The sequence below is a fragment of the Macrotis lagotis genome, chromosome X (genome assembly GCF_037893015.1).
Source record: "Macrotis lagotis isolate mMagLag1 chromosome X, bilby.v1.9.chrom.fasta, whole genome shotgun sequence".
NCBI lineage: Eukaryota > Metazoa > Chordata > Mammalia > Peramelemorphia > Peramelidae > Macrotis > Macrotis lagotis.
In genome coordinates this window covers 703,028,708-703,051,885 of record NC_133666.1, presented here as the reverse complement: position 1 = coordinate 703,051,885, position 23,178 = coordinate 703,028,708, and the positions used below count along the sequence as shown (strand labels likewise).

The 23,178-nt window shown below is 42.2% G+C and overlaps 2 protein-coding genes across 3 annotated transcripts in view; both read left to right on the top strand.

Annotated features, from left to right (window-relative positions):
• Window positions 1–19,412, top strand: part of LOC141497219 (uncharacterized) — a 27,417-nt gene extending 8,005 nt beyond the window's left edge. The window contains 2 exon segments of the mRNA XM_074199867.1: window positions 405–1,714; window positions 12,562–19,412. Of these exon segments, the coding sequence (XP_074055968.1) occupies window positions 405–1,714; window positions 12,562–14,247 (2,996 nt within the window). The 3' untranslated portion in view covers window positions 14,248–19,412.
• Window positions 6,618–23,178, top strand: LOC141497195 (zinc finger protein 69 homolog). 2 transcript variants are annotated; one of them, XR_012471244.1, is made up of 4 exons: window positions 6,618–7,230; window positions 7,334–7,423; window positions 20,378–20,508; window positions 20,679–23,178. XR_012471244.1 is itself a non-coding variant. In XM_074199846.1 (3 exons), exons 1-3 carry the CDS (start codon window positions 6,945–6,947, stop codon window positions 20,407–20,409), a joined length of 408 nt encoding a protein of 135 aa, XP_074055947.1. In that variant the 5' UTR covers window positions 6,618–6,944; the 3' UTR covers window positions 20,410–23,178. The 2 variants fall into 2 exon arrangements, 1 of the variants encoding a protein (XP_074055947.1); XM_074199846.1 differs by having other exon boundaries at window positions 20,378–23,178.

Genomic DNA, 23,178 nt, shown 5'->3' with positions numbered 1-23,178 from the left:
TTGCAGAGTGTTTCTGTTACTGTGTTTAATATTCTCCTGGTTCTGCTCATTTCACTTTGCTTCAGTTCATGTCTTTCCAGGTTTTTGAGAAATCATTTTGCTTTTCATTTCTTATAGCACAATAATATTCCATTACAATCATATACCACAACTTTTTCATCCATTTCCTAATTAGTAACATCCCCTCAATTTCCAATTCTTTGCCACTACAAAAAAGAGCCTTCAGCAAGCTACTATGCTAAGTGCTGGGGATACAAAGAAAGGCAAAAAAACACGATCTCTGTCCTCAGATAACTCACATTTTCTGTGTAAGTCTTTTTTCTTGATTGATGAGACAGAAGATGGGATTGTGGGTGCAGCTACAGGAAAAGAGAATATTTTATCTTTTTTCTTATTTCTTTCAGATTGGGAGATTGGGCCTGAAAACAAGGAATCTATTATCAAGGTGGGCCTTTCTATGAAAGAATCATTCTCAGAAAGATTCACAAATAATGTTGTCTGTATCTCCAAATTGGGAGAAACGTGGGTATGTGCTACCAGGTTAGACAGGCAACAAACCAAGGAAGATACCCTGAGAGTAGCAGAAGACACTCAAAGGAGACCTTTTGATGAAGTGGGAGGCCATGATTATAGTCAGTATGCCAAAAGTACTCATCTGGGACCAGTTCATTTTGCACAACAAAGAATATCATTAGGAAATACTCTCTCTAAATGTGATACATCTGGAAAGAACTTCAGACTATACTCAGCCCTTGGAAACTGTAATAAAATCTGCTCCAAAATGTTCCCTAAGTATAATGAGAGTAGGAAGCCCTTCAGTTATAATTTGAATCTCCTTGAAAACCATAAACTGCATACTGAAGAGAAGCCTTTTGAATGTCATGATTGTGGGAAGGCCTTCCGATGGAGCTCACACCTTGCTCAACATCAGATAACACATACTGGAGAGAAACCCTATGAATGTAAGGAATGTGGAAAGGCCTTTGGCTTAAGTACAGGGCTGACTCGTCATCAGAGGATTCACACTGGAGAGAAACCTTATGAATGTAATGAATGTGGGAAAGCTTTCCTTTTAAATACAAATTTTATTGTACACCAGAGAATTCATAGTGGAGAAAAACCTTATGAATGTAATGAATGTGGAAAGGCTTTCAATAGGAGCACCCAGCTTACTGTACATCAGAGAATTCATACTGGAGAGAAGCCATATGAGTGTAATGAATGTGGGAAGGCCTTTCGACAGAACACTGTCCTTACTGAACATCAGAGAATTCATAGTGGAGAGAAACCCTATGAATGCAATGAATGTGGAAAGGCCTTCCGCCAGAGTTCCCAGCTTACTCAACACCAGAGAATTCACACTGGAGAAAAACCTTATGAATGTCATGATTGTGGGAAGGCCTTCCTTCTCAGCACAACCTTTGCTGTACACCAGAGAATTCACACTGGAGAGAAACCTTATGAATGTAATGAATGTGGGAAAGCCTTCAGCTGGAGCACGGAACTTGCTGAACACCAGAGAATTCACACTGGTGAGAAACCTTATGAATGTAATGAGTGTGGGAAAGCCTTTTGCCAGAGTTCACAATTAGCTCGGCATCAAGTAATTCACACTGGAGAGAAACCTTATGAATGTCTTGAGTGTGGGAAAGCCTTCCTTCTTAGTACAACCTTTGCTATCCATCAAAAAATTCATAGTGGAGAGTAACCTTATGCATATGATAAAGATAATTGAGCAGTGACTTTATTCAGCATCATATTGGGAGAGAATGTAATTAACTGGGTGAAAGTATTTAACTTTAGAAAGGTATCAACCAGAGAAAAAAGCCATATATAAGATATTCTACTTTAGAAAGTTTATTATAAATACGGAATTATAAATTCTACAGACAATGCCTTTTCAAAGAACATCTTCAGTTAGTGAACAGTTGTCCAACATTTTAGAATCACAAGTTGCACAGCAGATAGGAAGGAAAGATTTATGAATGTAGTGAATATGAGAAAGATTTCAGCAAGACCTAATCTTTGATTGAAAGTTAGTGAATGCAAACTATAAGAAAATCCTATAGCTTAAGGAAATCTCTTAAACTTTTACCATTCTCCTAGTTGCAATTCCCTAGCTATCTCCCTATTAATTGCCATATTTGCAGCAACTGGTGGCAACTGATTTTCACCAATGTAGTCTCAGTAAATTAGGAGTTTTTGTTAGATTAACTCCATTTCTCTCACATTCTAAAAAATTATTAATCATTTTCCCCTCCTTTCTTCCATTCCCAGAAGAAAAGATACACTTGCTATTTGTTAAATCATATTCTTTTTCTCAATCCCATCCTCATCTGCCTATTCCAAGACCTTAATTTTGCAAGCATTCCTTTCTTGTGCTTTTCCCCAGTTGACTCAGGTCTCTCCCAAGAATAAAAAAGACCTTTCCTGTTCCTTTACTCCATCCAGACTGTTCCATTTCCCTTTCATTGAAAAAAACATCAAAAATTCTTATCTCTCCACTTCATTTTTTTTTGTATCTGTTAACAACTGAATTTCTATCCCAACCCATGTTACAAAATTAATTTTCAAGAAATGTAAGACTGAGCAATTGGCTGATAAAGAGATTGTCTAAACTCATCTCTCTTCCATCAGATGCCAGAATAAAGAATAACAAGTTACAACTCTGCCTTGGAAAAATCTTAGAAGAAATAATGATAATAAAAATGATTCAACAATCCCAAAGACAGTACAATGCAAGAAGTAACTACTATGCAGTAAAACATAATCTTTTGAAGCCTGAAAATGAGAGGAAATGCACTACTACATGAATGACTATGAGGTCACTCAAAATCAGGGAACTAAGAAAAGACTTCTGGAATGATTTTAGAAAGGCAATTTTTAAAAAGTAATTAGAGTAGAAATTAAAAGATATAAAAGACTGACAAGAAATAGGTAGCAATAAATATGGAGATCTTCAGAACTCCTGATTCTCTGAAGAAGAGTAACATCTGCAACTCAAAAATGCAACAATGGAAGGATTTCCGAACAAAATAATTCTTGTAAGAGTACCTCGCTTCTTTAGAAGCCATAGTAATTAACCTTAATAAATGGATACCTAACCCTAAATTGTAGGTTTTCATTAAATCGCAATGAAATAAACTTCTTGAAAACCTTCCTTTTGTAAAACAAAGATGAAAACTGCTTCCCCAAATACTGAAAATGAAGGGTGGAGGGTAAAGCATGGATCAATAGAAGCCGTAGATTTTTTTTTTCAGTTTTTGCAAGGTGTAAATGGGGTTAAGTGGCTTGCCCAAGGCAACACAGTTAGGTAATTATTAAGTGTTTTGAGACTGGATTTGAACTCAGGTACTTCTGACTCCAGGGCTGTGCTCTATCCACTGTGCCACCTAGCTGTCCCAATCCATAGATTTCTGAAAGCAAGTAGAATTTTAGTTGTCCCCAAAATGTGTTGATCTTTCAGAAATGTGTAGAATTTCAACATTAAACAAAAAATTGTTGCATGCACCCAATAGGAACCTTTTACATTTCCAAGAAAAAACATTAAACTGCACCAGATCAAATAATCTCTGAAAAGCAAAGTAGATTAATTTGCATATCAAGGTAACATGCAAAGTTGAATTGGACCATCAAATAAAAAAAGTTGGCTTTAATCAACAAGGAGAATTGGAAGAGGGCATTGATTTGTACACCAGTTAAAGAAATTTAAAGAAGATAAATCTATGAGAGATGGCATGACCTAATGCACAGGTTTACCTTGAATTTAGAAAAGCCAGATTAGTCTCTGACATGTTTTGTGTATGATTTCAGGAAAAGTCATTTGATTTCTGAGTCCCCCAGGCAACTCTAATACTAAGTTTTTCTTTAATTACTATTCTGCATCTTTGGAGGGAGCTCCATACATTGATAAATTTACAAGTTCAAGTCAAAAGATTCCATATAAGAAGAAAGCACTAATGTAAAAATTTTTGTTAATAGAGCTAGAGAAGACTAATTTTTTTTTAATTATACTGTTGGTGGCCTTTTTCTTGGCCTAGTGCCTTGTGGGACTACTGCAGCCCACCTCACTATTTTTTGGTGCCACTGATGTATGAATTTTTGCCTGCAGAAGTAAATCTTAAGTTATGGACAGGCCCTTTTATAGGAATGATTGTTTAGTACTGTATCCTGGACGTGATCCCGATCATGCTTCAGTTTGAGAATTTCACTTCCTACATAGGAAAAAAGTCGAATTGTGTGCAATGTATTATTAATCTTTGCATGTTAAGAATTTTCTTTGAAGAAGTCCTTCACAATTTGTAAGCTCATTGCTGGCCTATTTTAGTTGCCCCAAAAATGTTATAGCAGTATTCTCCTGTTGTAGTTTGCTTATCACTCTGTTGGTTTTTGAGCAGTTCCTTTTCTTTCTTTCCCTATTGGTTCTTGTTCTTTGTTATTGAAGACCAAAATGACATCACTATATTTGAGACAGATGACAGTGTGTCTGACTGGGTGATAGACCAATGTGAGGTTGGAATGCTCTATCTACCACAGGTTGGGCACAAATATGAAAATGACAGTAGCTTTTTCTTTTTTCTTTGCAAGGCAATGGGGTTAAATGACTTGCCCAAAATCACATGGCTAGGTAATAAGTGAATGAGCTCCCATTTGAACTCAGATCCTCCTGATTCTAAGGCTGGTCCTTTATCTACTGCACCACCTAGTTGCCCCACAGTTGCTTTAATCAACCTCAGGATGATTATTAATATCTGCTTTCTGTGGGTATGCTGCCTAATCTGAGGTAGCAGCTACCTCTGTGTGTCTCATCTTTAATGTAATTATGAAAAACTGCCCAAGATAGGATTTCTGTCCAGATAATGGCCATCTGTAGATTGCTGAGGATAATGATTGCATGCAAGGGATGAGTTGCTCTAAAGACCTGTCATTTCAGAAAGAATGGCCATAGACTCAGGCACATGTATCCTCGTCAATGGGTGCTCTCCAAAGCTCATTTTGAACATGAAATAAAGGATTAGGAATGATCATTGGCAACCAGGGATTATTGGAAGTAGTTGCATGCCATCAATTATTTTGGGACCCAGCTGCCTATATTGTATCCTTAATAAATCCCACTTGAATCCTTAAGTTATGTGTGGTAAGGGACGTTGCTTTTGTAGGTCTAATAATGGAATAGTAAATGGATACATAGCTTGTCTATTGAGAGAGCTTTTGCTGAAAAATGTTGGGGAATGAGCAGAAGAGAGCATCTAGAAGCAAAGTTGGAAAAACAGGTCAGACAAAAGACAAGGTGTAAAAATTAGAATTCATACTCTCCTTTGCAGATTTAAATTTTTTTTTTATTGATTTATACAATAAGCCTTACAATTCTTTAAAATACTTGCAATATGCAATATGTCCTCTTTTTTGCTGTATTCATCTTACACTTGGAATCCATTAGATTTTGATGTGTTCACTAATTTTTAAGGAAATCCCATTTATATTACATTGGATATTGTGCTCTTTTGGAAAAGTTCATTTTCCCAAGCTTATTCTTGATTTTAGCCTACAGGATTTCTAAGATATTTATTTTACTTTGAATTTAAACAACAAAGTGGGTATTTTCATATGCAGATTATAGAAAAGGAGGATTGTTCTCAAACTGTAGATCACTATTATGTGTTGCCTTTTGCGAATAAATTCAACCTTTAGCTTTCAAAGCCATGCGGCTTGTTTGTGCTTCTTGCTTTCTATTCTCATTTTTCAAAAGTGCTTCGGCACCTTTTACATTTTTGCTGCCCCATCTCTCACTTTCCCCCTCCCAGCTCCCACTCGCCTTTGCAGCTGTATCACAGCCCCTTTACAGGAGGACGATCGGCCGGGCCCCTTAGCATGCGGGCCGGGCCGGGCGAGTATTTCAAAAGCTATGGTGTCCTGTGCCGAACCAGATGGTTCCATGTTTTCCCAATCATCAGGACCTCCGACCTCCAACAAAAGAAGCCACGCTCGTGGGGTAATCGCGCCGGCTGCCAAGCCCCCAGTGGTCTCTTTGGCATCTCGTCCTTCTACCACCCGCATGTTGTAGCATCCCATTCTCGCTGCATCGTGTAATCCAGGGAAGGAGGCCGGGCTGGGGGGGCGGACACAAGGGGGGGGACCCCAAGCGCCTGCGGGGAGGCCCGGCGCCTCGGGACCGCCCCGGGGTCGGGGGATGTGGGCCTTCCAGGCAGAAGTGACCTTCAAACCGGGGGAGACACCGCCGGGGGCGCGGAGGCGCACCCCCGGATTCTCAGCGGCTGAGGCCGGGGCTCCGACCCCGGAGAGGCCGTCGGGCCGGGCCCTGGAGCCGGGCCCTGGAGCCGGGCCCTGGAGCCGGGCCCTGGAGCCGGGCCCTGGAGCCGGGCCCTGGAGCCGGGCCCTGGAGCCGGGCCCTGGAGCCGGGCCCTGGAGCCGGGCCCTGGAGCCGGGCCCTGGAGCCGGGCCCTGGAGCCGGGCCCTGGAGCCCGCGAGGTCTCCGAGGGAAGGGCGCGCGTGGCCCAGGGAGGGTGGAGGCCCAACCGGAAGCGCGCCGCCGCGGGCTGGCCTCCTTGTCCTTCCGGGTCAAAAGTGACCGGGGTGAAGGGGGCCGCTCCCGCGGGGGTCCAAGGCGGGCCCTGCAGGACGCGGCAAGAATAATGGGGGGGGTCGGCCTGGGACAGGAGGGGACGCGAGGCCCGCGGCGAGAAGCCGCCCCGCTGCCCGCCGCCCCCTTCAGGTCGGGGAGCCGCGGGCCGGGGCCTCGGGGGCCGGCCCGAGTGGGGGCGGGGCGCGGGGGCGCAAGCCCGGCACAGACTACGTTTCCCAGAAGGCCGCGCCGGCCCACTGTGCCCACGTGACTCCCGCCCGCTCCGGCAGGCCCCTCCCGGCCGGCGCGCACGCGCACACGCAGGCCGGCCGCTCTCCCCTCCCCCACCGCCGCCTCCAGGATGCCCCCGCCCTCCCGGGCCGGAGCCCCCGCCGGGGACCCCCGGGTGAGCCCTGGCCCGGGGGAGGGGGGGACGCGCCCAGGGCGCCCCGCTGGGGGGGAGGGGGGAGGGTCTTCTCCCGCGTCCCCCCCCCCCACGGAGCACCCTCTTGTCTTCCAGGGCCCCGTGACCTTCCAGGACGTGGCCGTGACCTTCACCCCGGAGGAGTGGGGGCGCCTGGGCCCCCCCCAGAGGGAGCTGTACCGGGAGGTGATGCTGGAGAACTACCGCAACCTGCTGTGCCTGGGTGAGGGTCCCCCCGGGGGGGCGCCCGGGTGACGGCCCCGGGGGGGCGCCCGGGCGAGGGTCCCCCCCACGACCCCCGCCCTGAGCGCCCCCTCCCCCGGCAGGGCTGACCGCGTCCACCCCGGAGCTGATCGTCCGGCTGCAGCGAGGGGAGCCCCCGCGCAGGCCCGAGGGGGGCGCCGGCAGCCCCGCAGGTGAGCCCCAGGGGCCCGCGGTGGGGGGACCCCGGGGGCCTGAGGGGGGCCCAGGCCCGGGCGTCAGAGGGGTCCGGGCCGGAGGCAGCGGGAGGCCCCCGAGAGCCTGGTAGACCCGTGAGGAGGAGGCTTGTCCTTCCTCCAAGAAAACCACGACCTTGACGGCAGGGAGGGGCCGCAGGGCTGGACATGACCATGAATTGGATGGGGGGGGCCTCACCTCCTCCTCCTCCTCCAGAACCATCGGGGTCCAGATAAGGAGCAGGACTGAGATGGGCCTGGAGGGGGTTAGGCCCATGGTCCCACAGCTAGTGAAAGGCAAGTGTCTGAGGGCAGATTTAACCCAGGTCCTCCTGCCTCCAGGGCTGGTGCCCTTTGCCATCTGGCGCAAGCAAAGGAAAGGGAGTGGGGTGTGGGGGAGCAGGAGAGACAAAGACAGAAAGAGGAGAGGAGAGGAGCCAGCCAAGGTTGGGATGCTGGGCACGGGGCAAGGTGGGGGGCTTAAACTTGCCATCCAGTTGAGGAAGGAGGGGGCACAGTGGAGGCAACAAGGGCAAAGTCTCGTTTCAGGACGGGGCCAGCTCAAAGACAAGAGCCTGAGCAGCTCACTGGTCAGCCAAGCAGCATTTACTCTATTTTTTCCAATTGATATTTTATTTTTCCAATCATATATTGTGAGTTTTTCAACCTTCATCCGCATGCATATGCATATTTTTAAGTGACAAAATTTCCTTCCCCCCCACCCCATCAGATGAATACTGTAGAGACACATTTGTGTTTCACATGTTTATATATTTGTCATTTTTTGTTAGGAGGAATTAGGATAAAGGGAAAAGAAAGAAAACTGTGAGATAGGAAGAAAAAATATGACAAATTGTTCAAAAGTGAATGTAGTGTTTTCCTCTGAATGTGGATAATTTTGCCCATAGTCAGTCTAATAGGGTTGTCCTAGCTCTGAACTGCAGAGAGCAGCCGCCTCCATTCAGGTTGAACACTGTTGTTAATGTCTTCATTGTCCTCTTGGCTCTGCCCCCTTCACTCAGCATCAGATCTCATAAGGCATTCCAGGCTTCTCTACCAGTCAGGCTTTCTCATAGAACAATAGTACTCCATAATATTCATGTACTGTGACTTGTTTAACCATCCCCAATGGATGGGCATCCCCTCCATTTACAATTCTTTGCCATTACAAAAAGAGCTACTATGAACCTTTTGGAATATGTGGGACTTGGTCGATTTTTTATGATTTCTTCTGGATGTAGGCCTAGAATTGGAATTTGTTGGGTTAAAGGGAATGATTTTTTTGATTGCTCTTTGGGCAGAGTTCCATATTACGAGCAACATTTATGGCCCTTTCCTTTGCCAGGCAGTGTAGTTTTGGGGATGCAGAGAAAGGCCAAGCCTCCATCTCTGCCATCCAGGAGCCCCAAGTTTGACAGGAAAGAGCACTTTAACATCTTCAAGGGACAGACAGAGGAGGTGGATGGAAGGTCTGCCCTTTCCCTTTTTGAGTCTTCTTGAGCCCTTGGCAATCAGTCCAGGAAGCCTGTTTCTGTGAAAGAATCATGTTTTTAAAAGCATAAAATAGAATTGCAAAGGAAACCAGTCATATTGAAATTCAGTTCCAAGTGTTAGTGCAAAGACCTTGGAAAAGGACATGAAGAATTGTATCTGCAGGGAACAACAAGGCAGCCAGTGTGGCTAGATGGTAGAGACCACCTCGGGGAGAAAGGGGAGGAGGGGACTGAATACCAGAGCATTTTCCATTTGATCCTAGAGGCAATAGGGAGCCTTTGGAGTTTATTGAGGCAGTGTTGATGTAGTTAAACCTGTGCTTTAGGAAAATCACTTTGGAGGCTGAAGGAAGATGGACAGTGGGAGGAGACTGAAGCAGCAGCCACTGCAACAGTTTAGACACACCAGGTGGGGGCAGGGACAAAAGAGAGCAGGGACTTATAGGAAGAATTGTTGCAGAGGTGAAAATGAGAGGTACCACATTGGAAGAAGGGGCTGAGAGATGGTGAAGAATTGAGAAGATACCAAGGCTCCAAACCTCCATGAGAATATAATGTCCTCAACAGCAATATCAGAGTTGTGCCAAGAGCCCCTACAAATTGGTGTCAGACCCCCAGTGCATTTGGCAATACTTTGACTCTTCTCTAATGACTCCAGAATTATTCCTCCACAAGTTATTTCAAAACACTTCTAGAGCTTTTCATATTATCATCCATCTCAGTGAAGGGAATTACTTTATCCTTCACTTAAAAATAACAGTTATTCTCTCTGAACTCTACTCAGTATCTCAAAACCCCTTGACATCTGCCACATTCTCTTTTACTCTGATCAAGAGGTGGCCCTTTTCATCCACGGCAGTGCCCTCCCCACTCAAACTCTCAGTGTAGCCCCCTCTAGCATTTTATCCCCCAAATTCCTCCCCTCTCTAATCTTTCATTTCTCCCCATTTATTGATACTTTTCTGATGCCTGTAAGCTTGCTTAGATTTCCCTCAAAACAAAAAAACACTCTTGATTGTGCTATTCCCCCTCCCACTCTCCTATAGCATTCACAGCTAAACTTCCAGAAAAAATGATCTCAATGTTCCCATCTTCTCTTCCTCACTCTCTAACCCCTTTGCAGGCCACCCTCACCATTCAAAGGAAACTCCGCTTTCCAGATTTTTTTTTTTTTTTTTTAGGATTTTGCAAGGCAAATGGGGTTAAGCGGCTTGCCCAAGGCCGCACAGCTAGGTAATTATTAAGTGTCTGATTCCGGATTTGAACCCAGGTACTCCTGACTCCAGGGCCGGTGCTTTATCCACTGCGGCACCTAGCTGCCCCTACGCTTTCCAGACTTCTACAAGTGATCTTTCATTTGCCAAAGCTGATGTCTTTTTCTCAGGCCTCAGTCTTCTTGACTTGCCTGCATACTTGGTTCACCAACTTTGTGTCTGAACATTCTAACCTCAGGGCCCCTTGCTGGATTGACATTCTTCTCTCTTTCCACTGTCTCACCTGATGATCTCATTAGCACCTGTCATTTTAGTTGTCATCTGCAAGTGATTCCCAGATGTACAAATTCAGCTCTAGTCTCTCTTTGGAGTTCCAGCATATCCTGCAGCATCTCAAACTCACCTAAGACAACTTATTATCTTTGCCTTAAAATACACCATTGCTTCTTCCCTGTTTTCATAAGGACACTGCCATCCTTGTAGATGTCCAGCCTGGAAGTTATTACCCTGCATCTTCCTCCTCAGTCACCCCACAAGTTCAATTAGCTGCCAAGTATTATTGGTTTACCTCCACATCACCTCTGACATATATCCCCTTCAGTCCTCTCACATAGCCAACACCTTAGTTCAGACCCCAAGCACCTCTTGCCTGGACTATTACCTATAATTTCCTAACTGATCTCTGTGCCTCAAGCCTCTCCCCACTCCACTTCATCCTCCATTCTTCAGTCAGAGTCATACTCATAAAGCATGGGTCTGATCTCATCTCTTGCTCCCAAACCTCCATTGGCTCTCTATTGCTTCCAGGTTCAGCTCTCGTCTCCTTTTTGTTCAACACAGGCTGACCTATCCCTAGAACAAGCTCTCTCCTTGCCTCCTGCTGTTAAACAAGACCTTTTCTAACCCCACCCCATACACGCAAACACTCATGTTTCTCCCCTCAACTTACTTTAAATTTATTGATTTCTGGGCACACATTGTTTCTCCAGTCAGTCAATAAACATTTATTTAGCACTAACTGTGTGCCTAGCATTGTGATAAGAGCCAGGAAGATATAGAGGAATCAACCTGAAAACACCTCTGTTGTTGTTCAGTTGTTTTTTGTGACCCCATCTGGGGTTTTCTTGGCAAAGATACTGGAGTGGTTTGCCATTTTTCTTCTCCAGTTCATTTTATACATTGAAGAAGCTAAGGCAAACAGGGTAAAGTGACTTGCCCAGGGTCACACAGTTAGTATCTGAGGTTGCATTTGAACTCAAGGCTTCCTGACTCCTAGCCTGGTACCCTATCTACTGTACCATGTAGTTAATCAAGTTCCTCTGTAAAAGCAGACATTTATCAGCAGTTTGGTGGCACAATGGATAGAGCACTGGTCCTGGGGTCAGGAGGAACAGAGTTCAAATGCAGCCTCAAAACACTTACTTAGCTGTATGACCGTGGGCAAGTCACTTAACCCCATTGCCTTGCAAAAAAAAGCAGATATTTGTTTTACCTTTTATCACCATACAAGAGTGATATGATGCTTCCATCTCCTAGGAGCCAGGATGATGCAACGAAAAGAGCTACACTTTTAGTCAAAAACCCATGGATTAAAGGCCAGCTTTGACCTCCCAATTAATTGCTGTGTAATCCAGTACAAGTCACTGACTTAGCAAGAGTCACATTTGTAGAATATAGCAACTGGCTGAATTAAGGTTGTGGTGAGAATAAGAAAAATTATATAAATTGTAGATGGCAGCACTAGTAATGATATAATGCCTTAATATTTATAGAGCACTTTCCCCATAACCTAATAATCACTTTAAAAATTTTTTAAATGTAAATGGCATTTTATTTGTTCCAATTACACATAAAGATAGTTTCCAACTTTTTTTAACTAAGATTTTGAGTTTCAAATTTTTCTCTCTCCCACTTCCCCAAGATGACAAGCTTTCTGATATAGGTTATACATGAATCACTTTTTATAATAAAGGAGTTGAAAGACAATATTATGAGTATAGTGGGGGGGGGGATTTGTACTTTTTTTATATTTCTTTCAGATGGAGGAACCAAAGATTCTGTGCAAAAACTTTGCCTGTCTATAGAAGAATCATCCAAAGAAAGACTCACAGATACTCACAGACTCTGTCTCTCTAAGATGGGAGCAATCTGGAAATATGATGCCAAGTTAGAAAGAAAAGAGAGCATTGAAGAGAAATATTCTGTACCAGTAAGGCTCACTCAGAGGAGGCCTCTAAATGAAGTGAAAAACCATGAATCTGGTCAGTTTGTCCAGAACTTTAATTTAGGGCCAGTCCTTTTACCACAACAGAAGTTACTAGGAGGAAGGAGTCCCCTTAAACATGATAAACATTTAAATGACTTCAGGTTATACTCAACCCTAAGAACATCTATTGAAATGTGCTCAAAGGAGACAGTTTATAAAGATAACAAACGTGGAAAATCCTTCAATTATAATTTGGACCTCATTGAACATCAAAGACTATATAAAGGAGAGAAACGTTATATATGCAATGAATGTGGAAAGGTTTTCCAACAGAGCAGAAACCTTACCAAACATCAGAGAACTCATAGTGGAGAAAAACCTTATGAATGTGATCAATGTGGGAAAGCATTCAGCCAGAGTGGATACCTTACTAAACATCAAAGAACTCATAGTGGAGAAAAACCTTATGAATGTAATCAATGTGGGAAAGCCTTCTGTTGGAGCTCACAACTTATTCAACATCAGATAATTCATACTGGAGTGAAACCTCATGAATGTAATGAATGTGGGAAGGCTTTTGGCCGAAGTACAGAACTTACTCGACATCTGAAGATTCACAGTGGAGAGAAACCTTATGCATGTAATCAATGTGGGAAGGCCTTTCTTCTGAGAACAAACTTTATAGTGCATCAGCGAATTCACAGTGGAGAGAAGCCTTATGAATGTAATGAATGTGGGAAAGCTTTTGGCCGAAGTACGGAACTTACTCGACATCAGAGGATTCATAGTGGAGAGCAGCCTTATGAATGTAGTAAATGTGGGAAGACCTTCAGGTGGAGAAAACAACTTACTCAGCATCAGAGAATTCACACTGGAGAAAAACATTATGAATGTAACAAATGTGGAACAACCTTCAGTCAGGGTAGAAAACTTGCTCAGCATCAGAAAACTCATAGTGGAGAGAAACTTTTTGACTGTAATAAATGTGGGAAGGCCTTTGACCAGAATACAGAATTGACTCAACATCAGAAGATTCATAGTGGAGAAAAGCCATTTGAATGTAATGAGTGTGGGAGAGCCTTCAGCCAGAGTAGAAACTTTATTCAACATCAGAGATCTCATACTGGAGAAAAACCTTATGAATGTAATGAATGTGGGAAGGCCTTTGGTCGTAGTACAGAACTTACTCGACATCAGAGGATTCATAGTGGAGAGAAACCATATGAATGTAAAGACTGTGGGAAGACCTTTCTTCTAAGGCCAAATTTTACTGTACATCAGAGAATTCATAGTGAAGATAAACCTTTTGAATGTAATGAATGTGGGAAAGCCTTCAACCAAAGCACACAACTTACTCGACATCAAAGAATTCACAGTGGAGAAAAATCTTATGAATGTAGTAAATGTAAGAAGACCTTCAAATGGAGAAAACAACTTGCTCAGCATCAGAGACTACACACGGAAGAGAAACCTCATAAATATAATGAATGTGGGAAGGTCTGTTGTCAGAATTCTCAGCCTTCACGTCGTCAGAGAAACCACACTGGAGAGAAACCTTATGAATGCCATGAATGTGGGAAGGCCTTTCTTCTAAGCACAACCTTTGCTATTCATCAGAGAATTCATACTGGTGAAAAACCTTATGAATGTAATGAATGTGGAAAGGCTTTCAGCTGGAGCACAGAACTTACTGAACATCAGAGGATTCATACTGGTGAGAAACCTTATGAATGCCATGAATGTGGGAAAGCCTTTTGCCAGAGCTCACAACTTACTCGTCATCAGATAATTCACACTGGAAAGAAACCTTATGAATGTAACGAATGTGGAAAGGCCTTCCTTTTGAGTACAACCTTTGCTTTACATCAGAGAATTCATAGTGGAGAGTAAGTAACCTAAATGAAAAATGTGGGAAAATCTTTGAAACCACTAAATCTGTTGAAGTCTTAGTACAGAGAGAGAGAGTTTTAAAACAGAATGATAGAGGATATGATTTTGTCCAGGAGCAACACCTTATTCAAACTCAGTTCATACTGGAGAATAAAAATCTTTCAACTATTTCGTAAGCAATTTCTGAACATTAAATAAAACTTTCTGGAGGGTAATTTTATGAATTTATTGAACTTAAAAAGGATTTCACCCATATTATAATATTTAGTGAAAACAAACTAAATGGAAACCCTAGAAGTCCCCTGTAAAATTTTCTACTGCAGAAACCACTAGAATGTCTCAGAAGAATTAAAGGAAGAGAGAATGATGGAAATTTGAGCAGATAACAGGAACATTTGAAATTCAGCAAAACAAAGGTAGAAGAGTCATTTTCAGAACAAAATCAAAAGATGGTAAATTTAAAAGAATGCTGATTTTATATAATAAAATATCTTAATAATTGAATGTATAATGATCATCTGAGTTATAGATCTGAAAAAATGAAAGCTTGATATTTTGGGAAATTATAGTGAATATTATCCAAATAGCCTGAGATACAAATAATATTGCCAAGTAGATTAAATTGAATATAACTTCCTTAGAAATGTTTCAATTAGGGTCAGCTAGGTGGTGCAGGCAGTGGATAGAGCACCAGCCCTAGAGTCAGGAGTACCTGAGTTCAAATCCAGCCTCAGACACTTAATAATTACCTGTGTGGCCTTGGGCAAGCCACTCAATCCCATTTGCCTTTGTCCCAATTAAGCTTCATAATTTCACCATTAAACATGTTTAAATCGAAACCTGGGGGAAAATAGTTTAACACACATGATTATATTTTGGTCAAAGGAAATGAAAAGGAAAAATTGATTATTTTGAAAAGCAAAGAAAATTGGTTTGCACTTCAATATAACATGCCTCAAAGTTAAATTTAACCATGAATGGAAAAAGTAGATTTTGATGAAGAGAGGAGATGTTGAGTTGCTTCTTAAGAAACCAGAGGTGAGCATTAAACATGCAAATTCATCAAATAGGAGAAGGCTAGGATAATTAGTCCATGAGAGTCAGCGCACTGTACATAATGTTATTAAAAGTTTGAGGAATTAGGAAAAGCTGAGCTCAGGTTGTGCTCTGACATGTACTGATACCTTCACTGTAACAGTAAATGACTTTCCAGTGCTCCAAACAGTTGTCTAAAACTTGACATTGCAAAAAAAGTTGCAGGTCTGCATCTTTGGTGGGAGTTCACCAAATACTTCTATCACAAACCCAGATTAAAAATAAACATTCATCTGGAAAGGAAAGAATAAGCAGTCAAGCCACATTTTAGAGGAAATGGAGACTTGTACTAGCCTTCTGCTGTTAATAAAGGGTGGTTCAGACAGCATAGATCTGATAGGGCATTAGTAGACACAAAATGATTTCAAAGATTAAAGGGGCTTTATAAACCTTGTTAGGGGTGAGAGGAGGCCACAAGGTATAGTAAGAAGATCTTAGAACAATGAATTTTTAATTTTAGGATCCCTCCTCCCTCATTAAGAAGACAAGAAATTTGACGTGTTTTGCACCTGCAGTTTCAAGCAAAACAATTTTAAATGAGAAGGTTAAAGGAGACCAGAAACCACTTCAGGCAGCAGAGCAGAGTAGTTGAGAGCAGCTCCACCCTTGAAAATCTACAGCAGAGATTGTGGGAAATTTCTAGAAGTAACCACAATATTTATAAACCTTGAAGGGGCTTGACAGAGATACAGCAAAGCCCAATAGTTTCCAAAACCCTGGAGATGAGCACCCAGGAGGGGGCTCACAAAGCATACTATGGTAGTGTAGGTGATAGTCAAACTCCTGGGTAAGTCTTGACCACTGCCTGTCTTGGTTTCCTTAACTGTAAAATGGGAATAATAACCCCTGTTTTCTAGGGTTATGATGAAGATCCAACACGATACTATTTGTAAAACACTTGATAAAATACCTAGCATATAGTAGATGTTTAATAAATATTTCTAATGAAATGAGCATCATAGAAGATACTATTCAAACGAATGATGATGTTTGACATCACACTAAGAGTCTCATGATCAGTAAGCTAGCTGCTGGGAGAATGCATTTTTTGGTCACAGTAATCCATGAAACAGAAATACAAAACACCATTCTTTGACTGCCTCATATTAATTTTGGAGGAATTGCAATAGATTAATGGAAATGAAGCCAACAATGCTAAAATATCCATTTATAGGTCACCTAGAAATACTAAATTTGCTATTGTAAATTTGAATAGGACATCCTTGGCCAATGACCCCCTTGGGAAGGCAGATACAATGGGATTTCTCATCTTCCAAATAGGAAGAAATCTCCCTCACTTCATGGGAGACCCTTGGCCATTTCTTATTTCAGTTCTCACCACAAACATTTGTTGAAATACTTAAAAGAAATCATTATAGTTTATATTCAAATATCTAATGCAAAAGATAAGGATGAGAGAAATTCTATGAAGAACTTATGATCCTCTAAATGAAATCAAAGCATACTTTAAAAAAGAGTGAATCATAATCTCAGTCACAGAGTTGGAAAGGATGTCAGAGCATCTAGTCCATCCTGCACCATAACTTTAATGCAAATGTGAGCATCAGACTGGATTTCTTAAAAACAAAACTTCGGAAAAAGGGTAAAATCATAACTTGTAGAAAATATTCAGAGCAGCCCTGTTTGTGATGGCAAAGAGTTGGAAGTTGAATGAATGTCCATCAATTGGGAAATTGCTGAACAAATCATGATATATGTGCATTATGGGACACCATAGTTCTATTAGAAACCAGGAGGGATGGGAATTCAGAGAAGCCTGGAGGGATTTGCATAAACTGATGCTGAGTGAGATGAGCAGAACCAGAAGAACATTATCCACCCTAAGAGCAACATGGGGGCGATGACCAACCTCGATGGACTTGCTCATTCCATCAGTGCAACAATCAGGGACAATTTTAGGGTATCTGAGATGGAGAATACCAGCTGTATCCAGAGAAAGAATTGTGGAGTTTGAACAAGGACCAAAAACTCTTACCTTTAATTTAAAAAAAAAAAGTTTTCTTATTTCGTAATTTTGCTATCCCTTATACTTTACTTTTTTTCCTTAAGGATACATCCAACTTAGATCAATGCATATCATGGAAACAATGTAAAGACTAACAGATTGCCTTCTGTGAGGGAGGGTGGAGGGAGGGGAAGCAAGATTAGGGGAAAATTTGAAAAATTTAAAATGAAACACATTTAAAAAAAATTTGGCAAATGTATTCACAGAATAAAAAATTAAAGAGGCAGGAGTCTTGGAAATTGATATGGATGTTCAGGCAACTCACCAGGCAGATAAGTGATATTTTAAGAAGAAATGCACAGAACATGTATACAAGAAAAAGAAGTGATGAAAATTATGGAGCAGCCATGTCCTATACAAAGGTGTCTAGAACATTAAACATTAAAGGTCAAAGTTGAAGCAGATTGGAGAAGCTGACAAGATTTGCTAGCACAAATGAGTAGAACCTGTTTTTAAATCTATTAGGAAAGAGGAGAATAAAAGAATGGATAGGACCATTGCTTGGGAAGGGATAATTGACAATGAAGAGGGGGATGCCTTGTACAGCTTCTGTTTTCTTGGCTAAGGAGAAGGGTCTTTGTTTTGGAAATGACAAGTGTAACTATAGTGACACCTAAGAAAAATGAGGAGCTAGTAAGAGTCCCTACCAGGAAATCGCTGATGAATTCAAATCCCCTGGCCCAGCTGAATGCTATCTTAGGCACTGAAAAAACTGGCAGCCAGGGGCGGCTAGGTGGTGCAGTGGATAAAACACCGGCCCTGGAGTCAGGAGTACTTGGGTTCAAATCCCATCTCAGACACTTAATAATTCCCTAGCTGTGTGGCCTCGGGCAAGCCACTTAACCCCATTGCCTGGCAAAAAGCTAAAAAAAAGAAACTGGCTGCAGTTGTGCTGAATTATTCTCAGTGCTCTTCTATGAGCATGGAAGGTTGGAGAAGTATGGACTGCAAAGGTTTGTGAACAGGGGCAGGTGGGTGTAGTGGATAAAGCACTGGCCTTGGAGTCAGTAGTACCTGGGTTCAAACCCGGTCTCAGACACTTAATAATTACCTAGCTGTGTGGCCTTGGGCAAGCCACTTAACCCCATTTGCCTTGCAAAAACCTAAAAAAAAAAGTGAATAGAGTTTACAAACTATAGGATAGTTTTTTAATTCCTGGGAAAATTCAAAAATAGATAATTAAAATGTTGGTTAGTGATCACTTAGAAAATGAAGCAGTGCCAAATCATTACTTATTAGAGAAATGCAAATATAAAGCATTTCTAAGGTACCACCTCACACCTCTCAGACTGGCCAATATAACCAGAAAGGATAATGATCATTGTTGGAAGGGATGGGGGAAATCTGGGACACTAATACATTGTTGGTGGAGCTGTGAACTCATCCAACCTTTCTGGAGAGAAATTTGGAATTATGCCCAAAGGGCAACAAAAATGAGCATACCCTTTGATCCAGCAATACCACTACCAGGTCTATACCCTGAAGAGATCATGAAGAGACCCTTACTGGGTCTATTCTCTGAAGAGATTAGGAAAAAGGGTAAAAACATCACTTGTACAAAAATATTCATAGCAACTCTGTGGTGGCAAATAATTGGAAATTTAAGTGAATGCCCTTCAATTGCAGAATGGCATAACAAACTGTGGTATATGTATGTCATGGAACACTATTTTTCTATTGGAAACCAGGAGGGATGGGAATTCAGGGAAGCCTGGAGGGATCTGCATGATGCTGAGCGAGATGACCGTAACCAGAAGAGCATTGTACACCCTAACAGCAACATGGGGGCGATGATCAACCTTGATGGACTTGCTCATTCCATCAGTGCAACAATCAGGCACAATTTGGGGTTATTTGCAAAGGAGAATACAATCTATATCCAGAGAAAGAATTGTGGAATTAGAACAAAGACCAGACTATTACCTTCAATTTAGGGGGAAAAACCCATTATCTTATATAATTTTGCTGTCTCTTGTACTTTATTTTTCTTCCTTAAGGATGTGATTTCTCTCTCCTCACATTCACCTGAGATCAATGTATGCCATGGAAACAATGGAAAGACTAACAGACTGCGTTCTGTGGGGGGTAAGGGGGGGGAACAAGAATGGGGGAAAAATAAATAGAATCAAAGTAAAGTCTAAAAAAAAGAATAAATGAGGGAAAGTTTAGAAGAACTAAAAAAAAGCATCAAAAAAGTCTAACATTATCTGAAATATTCCATATTTATGGTTCCCCCATCTCTGGGAAGAAGCAGAGGGAAAGATCAAGTCAAAAAGCAGTATGACATAGATGAATTACACGGTGTCTACAGTGTGAGGCACAAATAGTCCATGTGAACACCTGGGGTGGGTATTCTAAACTTATGTATCTTGTGTTTCCATTGAGATGCTTCCATTCTGCCTTGCTCATAGAAGAGAGCACCTCTCTGATGAAGGTACACACTACTGGATGATCCTGTGCCCATGTCTCCTATGATGCACAAATCAATTCAAAGTTCTTTTTTTGTTTTGTTTTATTGTTTTTTGCAAGGCAATGGGGTTAAGTGACTTGCTCAGAGTTAGGTAATTATTAAGTGTCTGAGGTCATATTTGAACTCATGTCCTCCTGCCTCCAGTGCTCTATCCACTGTGCCACCTAGCTGCCCCAAATCAAAGGGGTTTTTCTTTAGATTTTTGCAAGACAAATGGGGTTAAGTGGCTTGCCCAAGGCCACACAGGTAATTAAGTGTCTGAAGTCAGATTTGAACCCAGGTACTCCTGACTCCAGGGCCAGTGCTCTATCCACTGCACCACCTAGCCGCCCCAAATTCAAAGTTTTTAAGAGCGATCTTCAGGATACCCTTGTATCTGACCCCCTTGTGTAAGTTCTCCATAAAAGTCTTTTTGACAAGTGTCCATTGGGCACTTGAACATGAGTGGCCCATTGCATTTGCACTCTCTGTAGTAACATTTGAATGCTTGGCAGTTTAGCTCCAGAAAGGACTCAGGGTCTGTTATCTTCTCGTTCCAGATGATCTTCAGAATCTTCCTAAGACAATTTGAATGGAAGTGATACAGTTTCCTGGCATAGCACTGGTAGACTGTCCAGATTTCACAAGCAATGTGGTCAGCCCAACAGCTCTGTAGACCTTCAATTTGGTGGTCAGTCTAATACTTCTCTCCCACATTTTCTTTCAGTCTCCCAAACACTGAGCTTGCTCTGGCAATGTGAGTGTTGACCTCATTGTCATTGTGGATCTCCCTAAAAATTACACTGCCAAGGAAAGTGAACTTGTTCACAGTCCTCAAAACTTCTCCATTTGCTATAATAGATGGTTCCCCATATGGATGATGTGGTGCTGGCTAATGGAGCTGATGGAGCGCACCATCATCTGCAAACAGAAGATCCTGCACCAACACTGCCTCCACTTTGGTCTTGGCTTGTAGTGAGATAATTGACCTTGCCTAGGGGGGAAAAAAGAAAGAGTGAATGGTCTTTCACCTGAGATATTCAAATAGAAGCTGACTGCCAGAATCTATTAATTTCCCAACATCTATTAGTTTAAACTAAACATCTCTGCTGTTAATTCATCTTATCTCATGACTGCTTTTTTGGAGAGGTTCTGATGATCAGAAGCATTTGATCCTCCATTTTGTCATCACATTAAATCTTGAGGACAGTTGCAATAATTTTTTCTTTTAAAATATTATTTTTAATGTTGTTTTAAACATTTTTTTTGAATTCTAAATTCTTTCCCTCCCTTCCCCTACTGAAAAGGCAAGCAAATACCACTCAAAGCTCCTGTGTGGAGGTGGAGAGCATCTTTTCATGAGTCATTTGGAATAGCTTAGATTATGGTATTGATCAAAGAAGTCAATTCTTTCACAACTTAATCATTATTACAAAATTGCTGTTACTGGGGGTGGCTAGGTGGTGCAATGGATATAGCACCGGCCCTGGAGTCAGGAGGACTTGAGTTCAAATCTAGCCTCAGACACTTAATTGCCTAGTTTTGTGACCTTGGGCAAGTCATTTAACCCCATTGCCGTATAAGATGCACCTTAATTTGGGGGCCCAAAATTTGAAAAAAATGTATTACATAAAGTTATTGAACTCAAGTTTTATTCATCATGAAATTCAAGGACCCTTTGTCCCTAGCTTTCAGGCATCTTTTGGGGAAGTCTGGTGTGTAGATGCATACTTAGTCCATTCTGTTTCATGAACCTGAAGCACCACCCATTGTGTCCTCTTTGGAAATCAGTCACTTCTTTTTCATCAGCAATTCTTATGGCCTCCTGCTGAACCATCTTTGTGAACACAGGAATTCCAATGGCCCTTCGCTCTTCAATTCATAGCTTCAATTCCCTCTCTAACTCAGGCCATTTGGTGCCTTGATTCTCAAGGCCTTCTTCTCCCAGGGAGTTTTCAGTCAGGTTTCTTCTTCCCATAGCCAGTCTTGGATTGTTTTCTCAGTTGGAGGAGGACCAAAGTGACATTCAGCAGGACGATTTCCATTCACTTTTGCAAACTGAATCATTTTTCACTTGAATTCAGCATTGTATGAAAATCTTTTCTGAGCCATTTCTGGGTAGAACGTGGCAAACTATAACCTAATATATCAATAACAAATGCAAAACAGTGAGAGAGACAGAGTGAGACAGACAGATAGAGACAGAGACAGAGAGAGAGACAGAGAGTTGGGAGCTGAGAGGACAAGATGAGGTTTGAACAGTGACAGTGGAGAAGAGGAGAAGCTCTCAGAGCAGTGACCTGAATGTGGAGGAGCCTGACAGTCAGGCCCTGGAACTGAGACTGACCTGGTGTACTTGGGGGTCTATTTTCCTAGTATTCTGAAGCCATTCTGAACTTAATGCACTGGAATTTCTAGGTGTTTCAGCAATCCCAGACTTCATTGACCCCCTGGAGAACTGGAGGTTATGAAGAGAGGACACAGTAATTTGGAGGTATATGAGTGGCCCAAAGCTTCTAATCGTTAAAAGACAAAACCAACTGGAAGCAGGGCAAGAATGCCATTCTGCCTCCTCCTCCACCTCCACCTGGTCCACCTCTACCTTCCACTTTTAACCAGGCAAACACAGAACCCCCCCAAGCTAAATAGGGATGAACAGTGGGCTGAGGTGCCATATTACAGGAATCTGCAAAGGGACTTGGCTGAAGAAAATGACTCACATCAATGATCAGAGTGCTCTAGTCCTTGAGAAACCCAAAGGAGGAAGTGGGGACCTTGGGGGCAGTAGCTTGAGAACCAGAGACCTGTAAAACTGTCTTGCCAGCTAGGTTCTGTGAAATGTCTTTTGTTCCAACAGGTCTCAGTTTTGGCACTCCTCCTTGGAAGAGACCTCCCTTGGGTTGCAAGGCATTTGCTCCAGAACCATAACTCCCACTTGTTATCACATAAGCTAAATCCTTATGTTTCTTGTGGGGTTGGCACCTTTCTTCCCATTACTTGCTCCTTTGGATTTTGGACTGTGTTACATTGATAGCCATTGTTCTTTCACTGTCTAGCCTCCAATTGGTTGACTGAGCTCAAGTCAAATGAATTTTTCTTCTTCAAATACAAACAAAAAACATGCAAAACAATGAGTGCCAAGACAAGTTCGAAAAAGCAAGAAATGTAAGTAAAAAACCTACAACCACTGTATAAGTTTTTAGACCTCAAATCTTTTGAAAAAGGATATGTCTTATACATGAAGAAATAGGGTAGATTTTTCTATCCAACTCTGTGTAAACACAAGCACACACACACTTCTTCCCTTTTAAACCTGTCCTAATAAGAGTGAGGTTAAGGGGCAGCTAGGTGGCACAGTGGA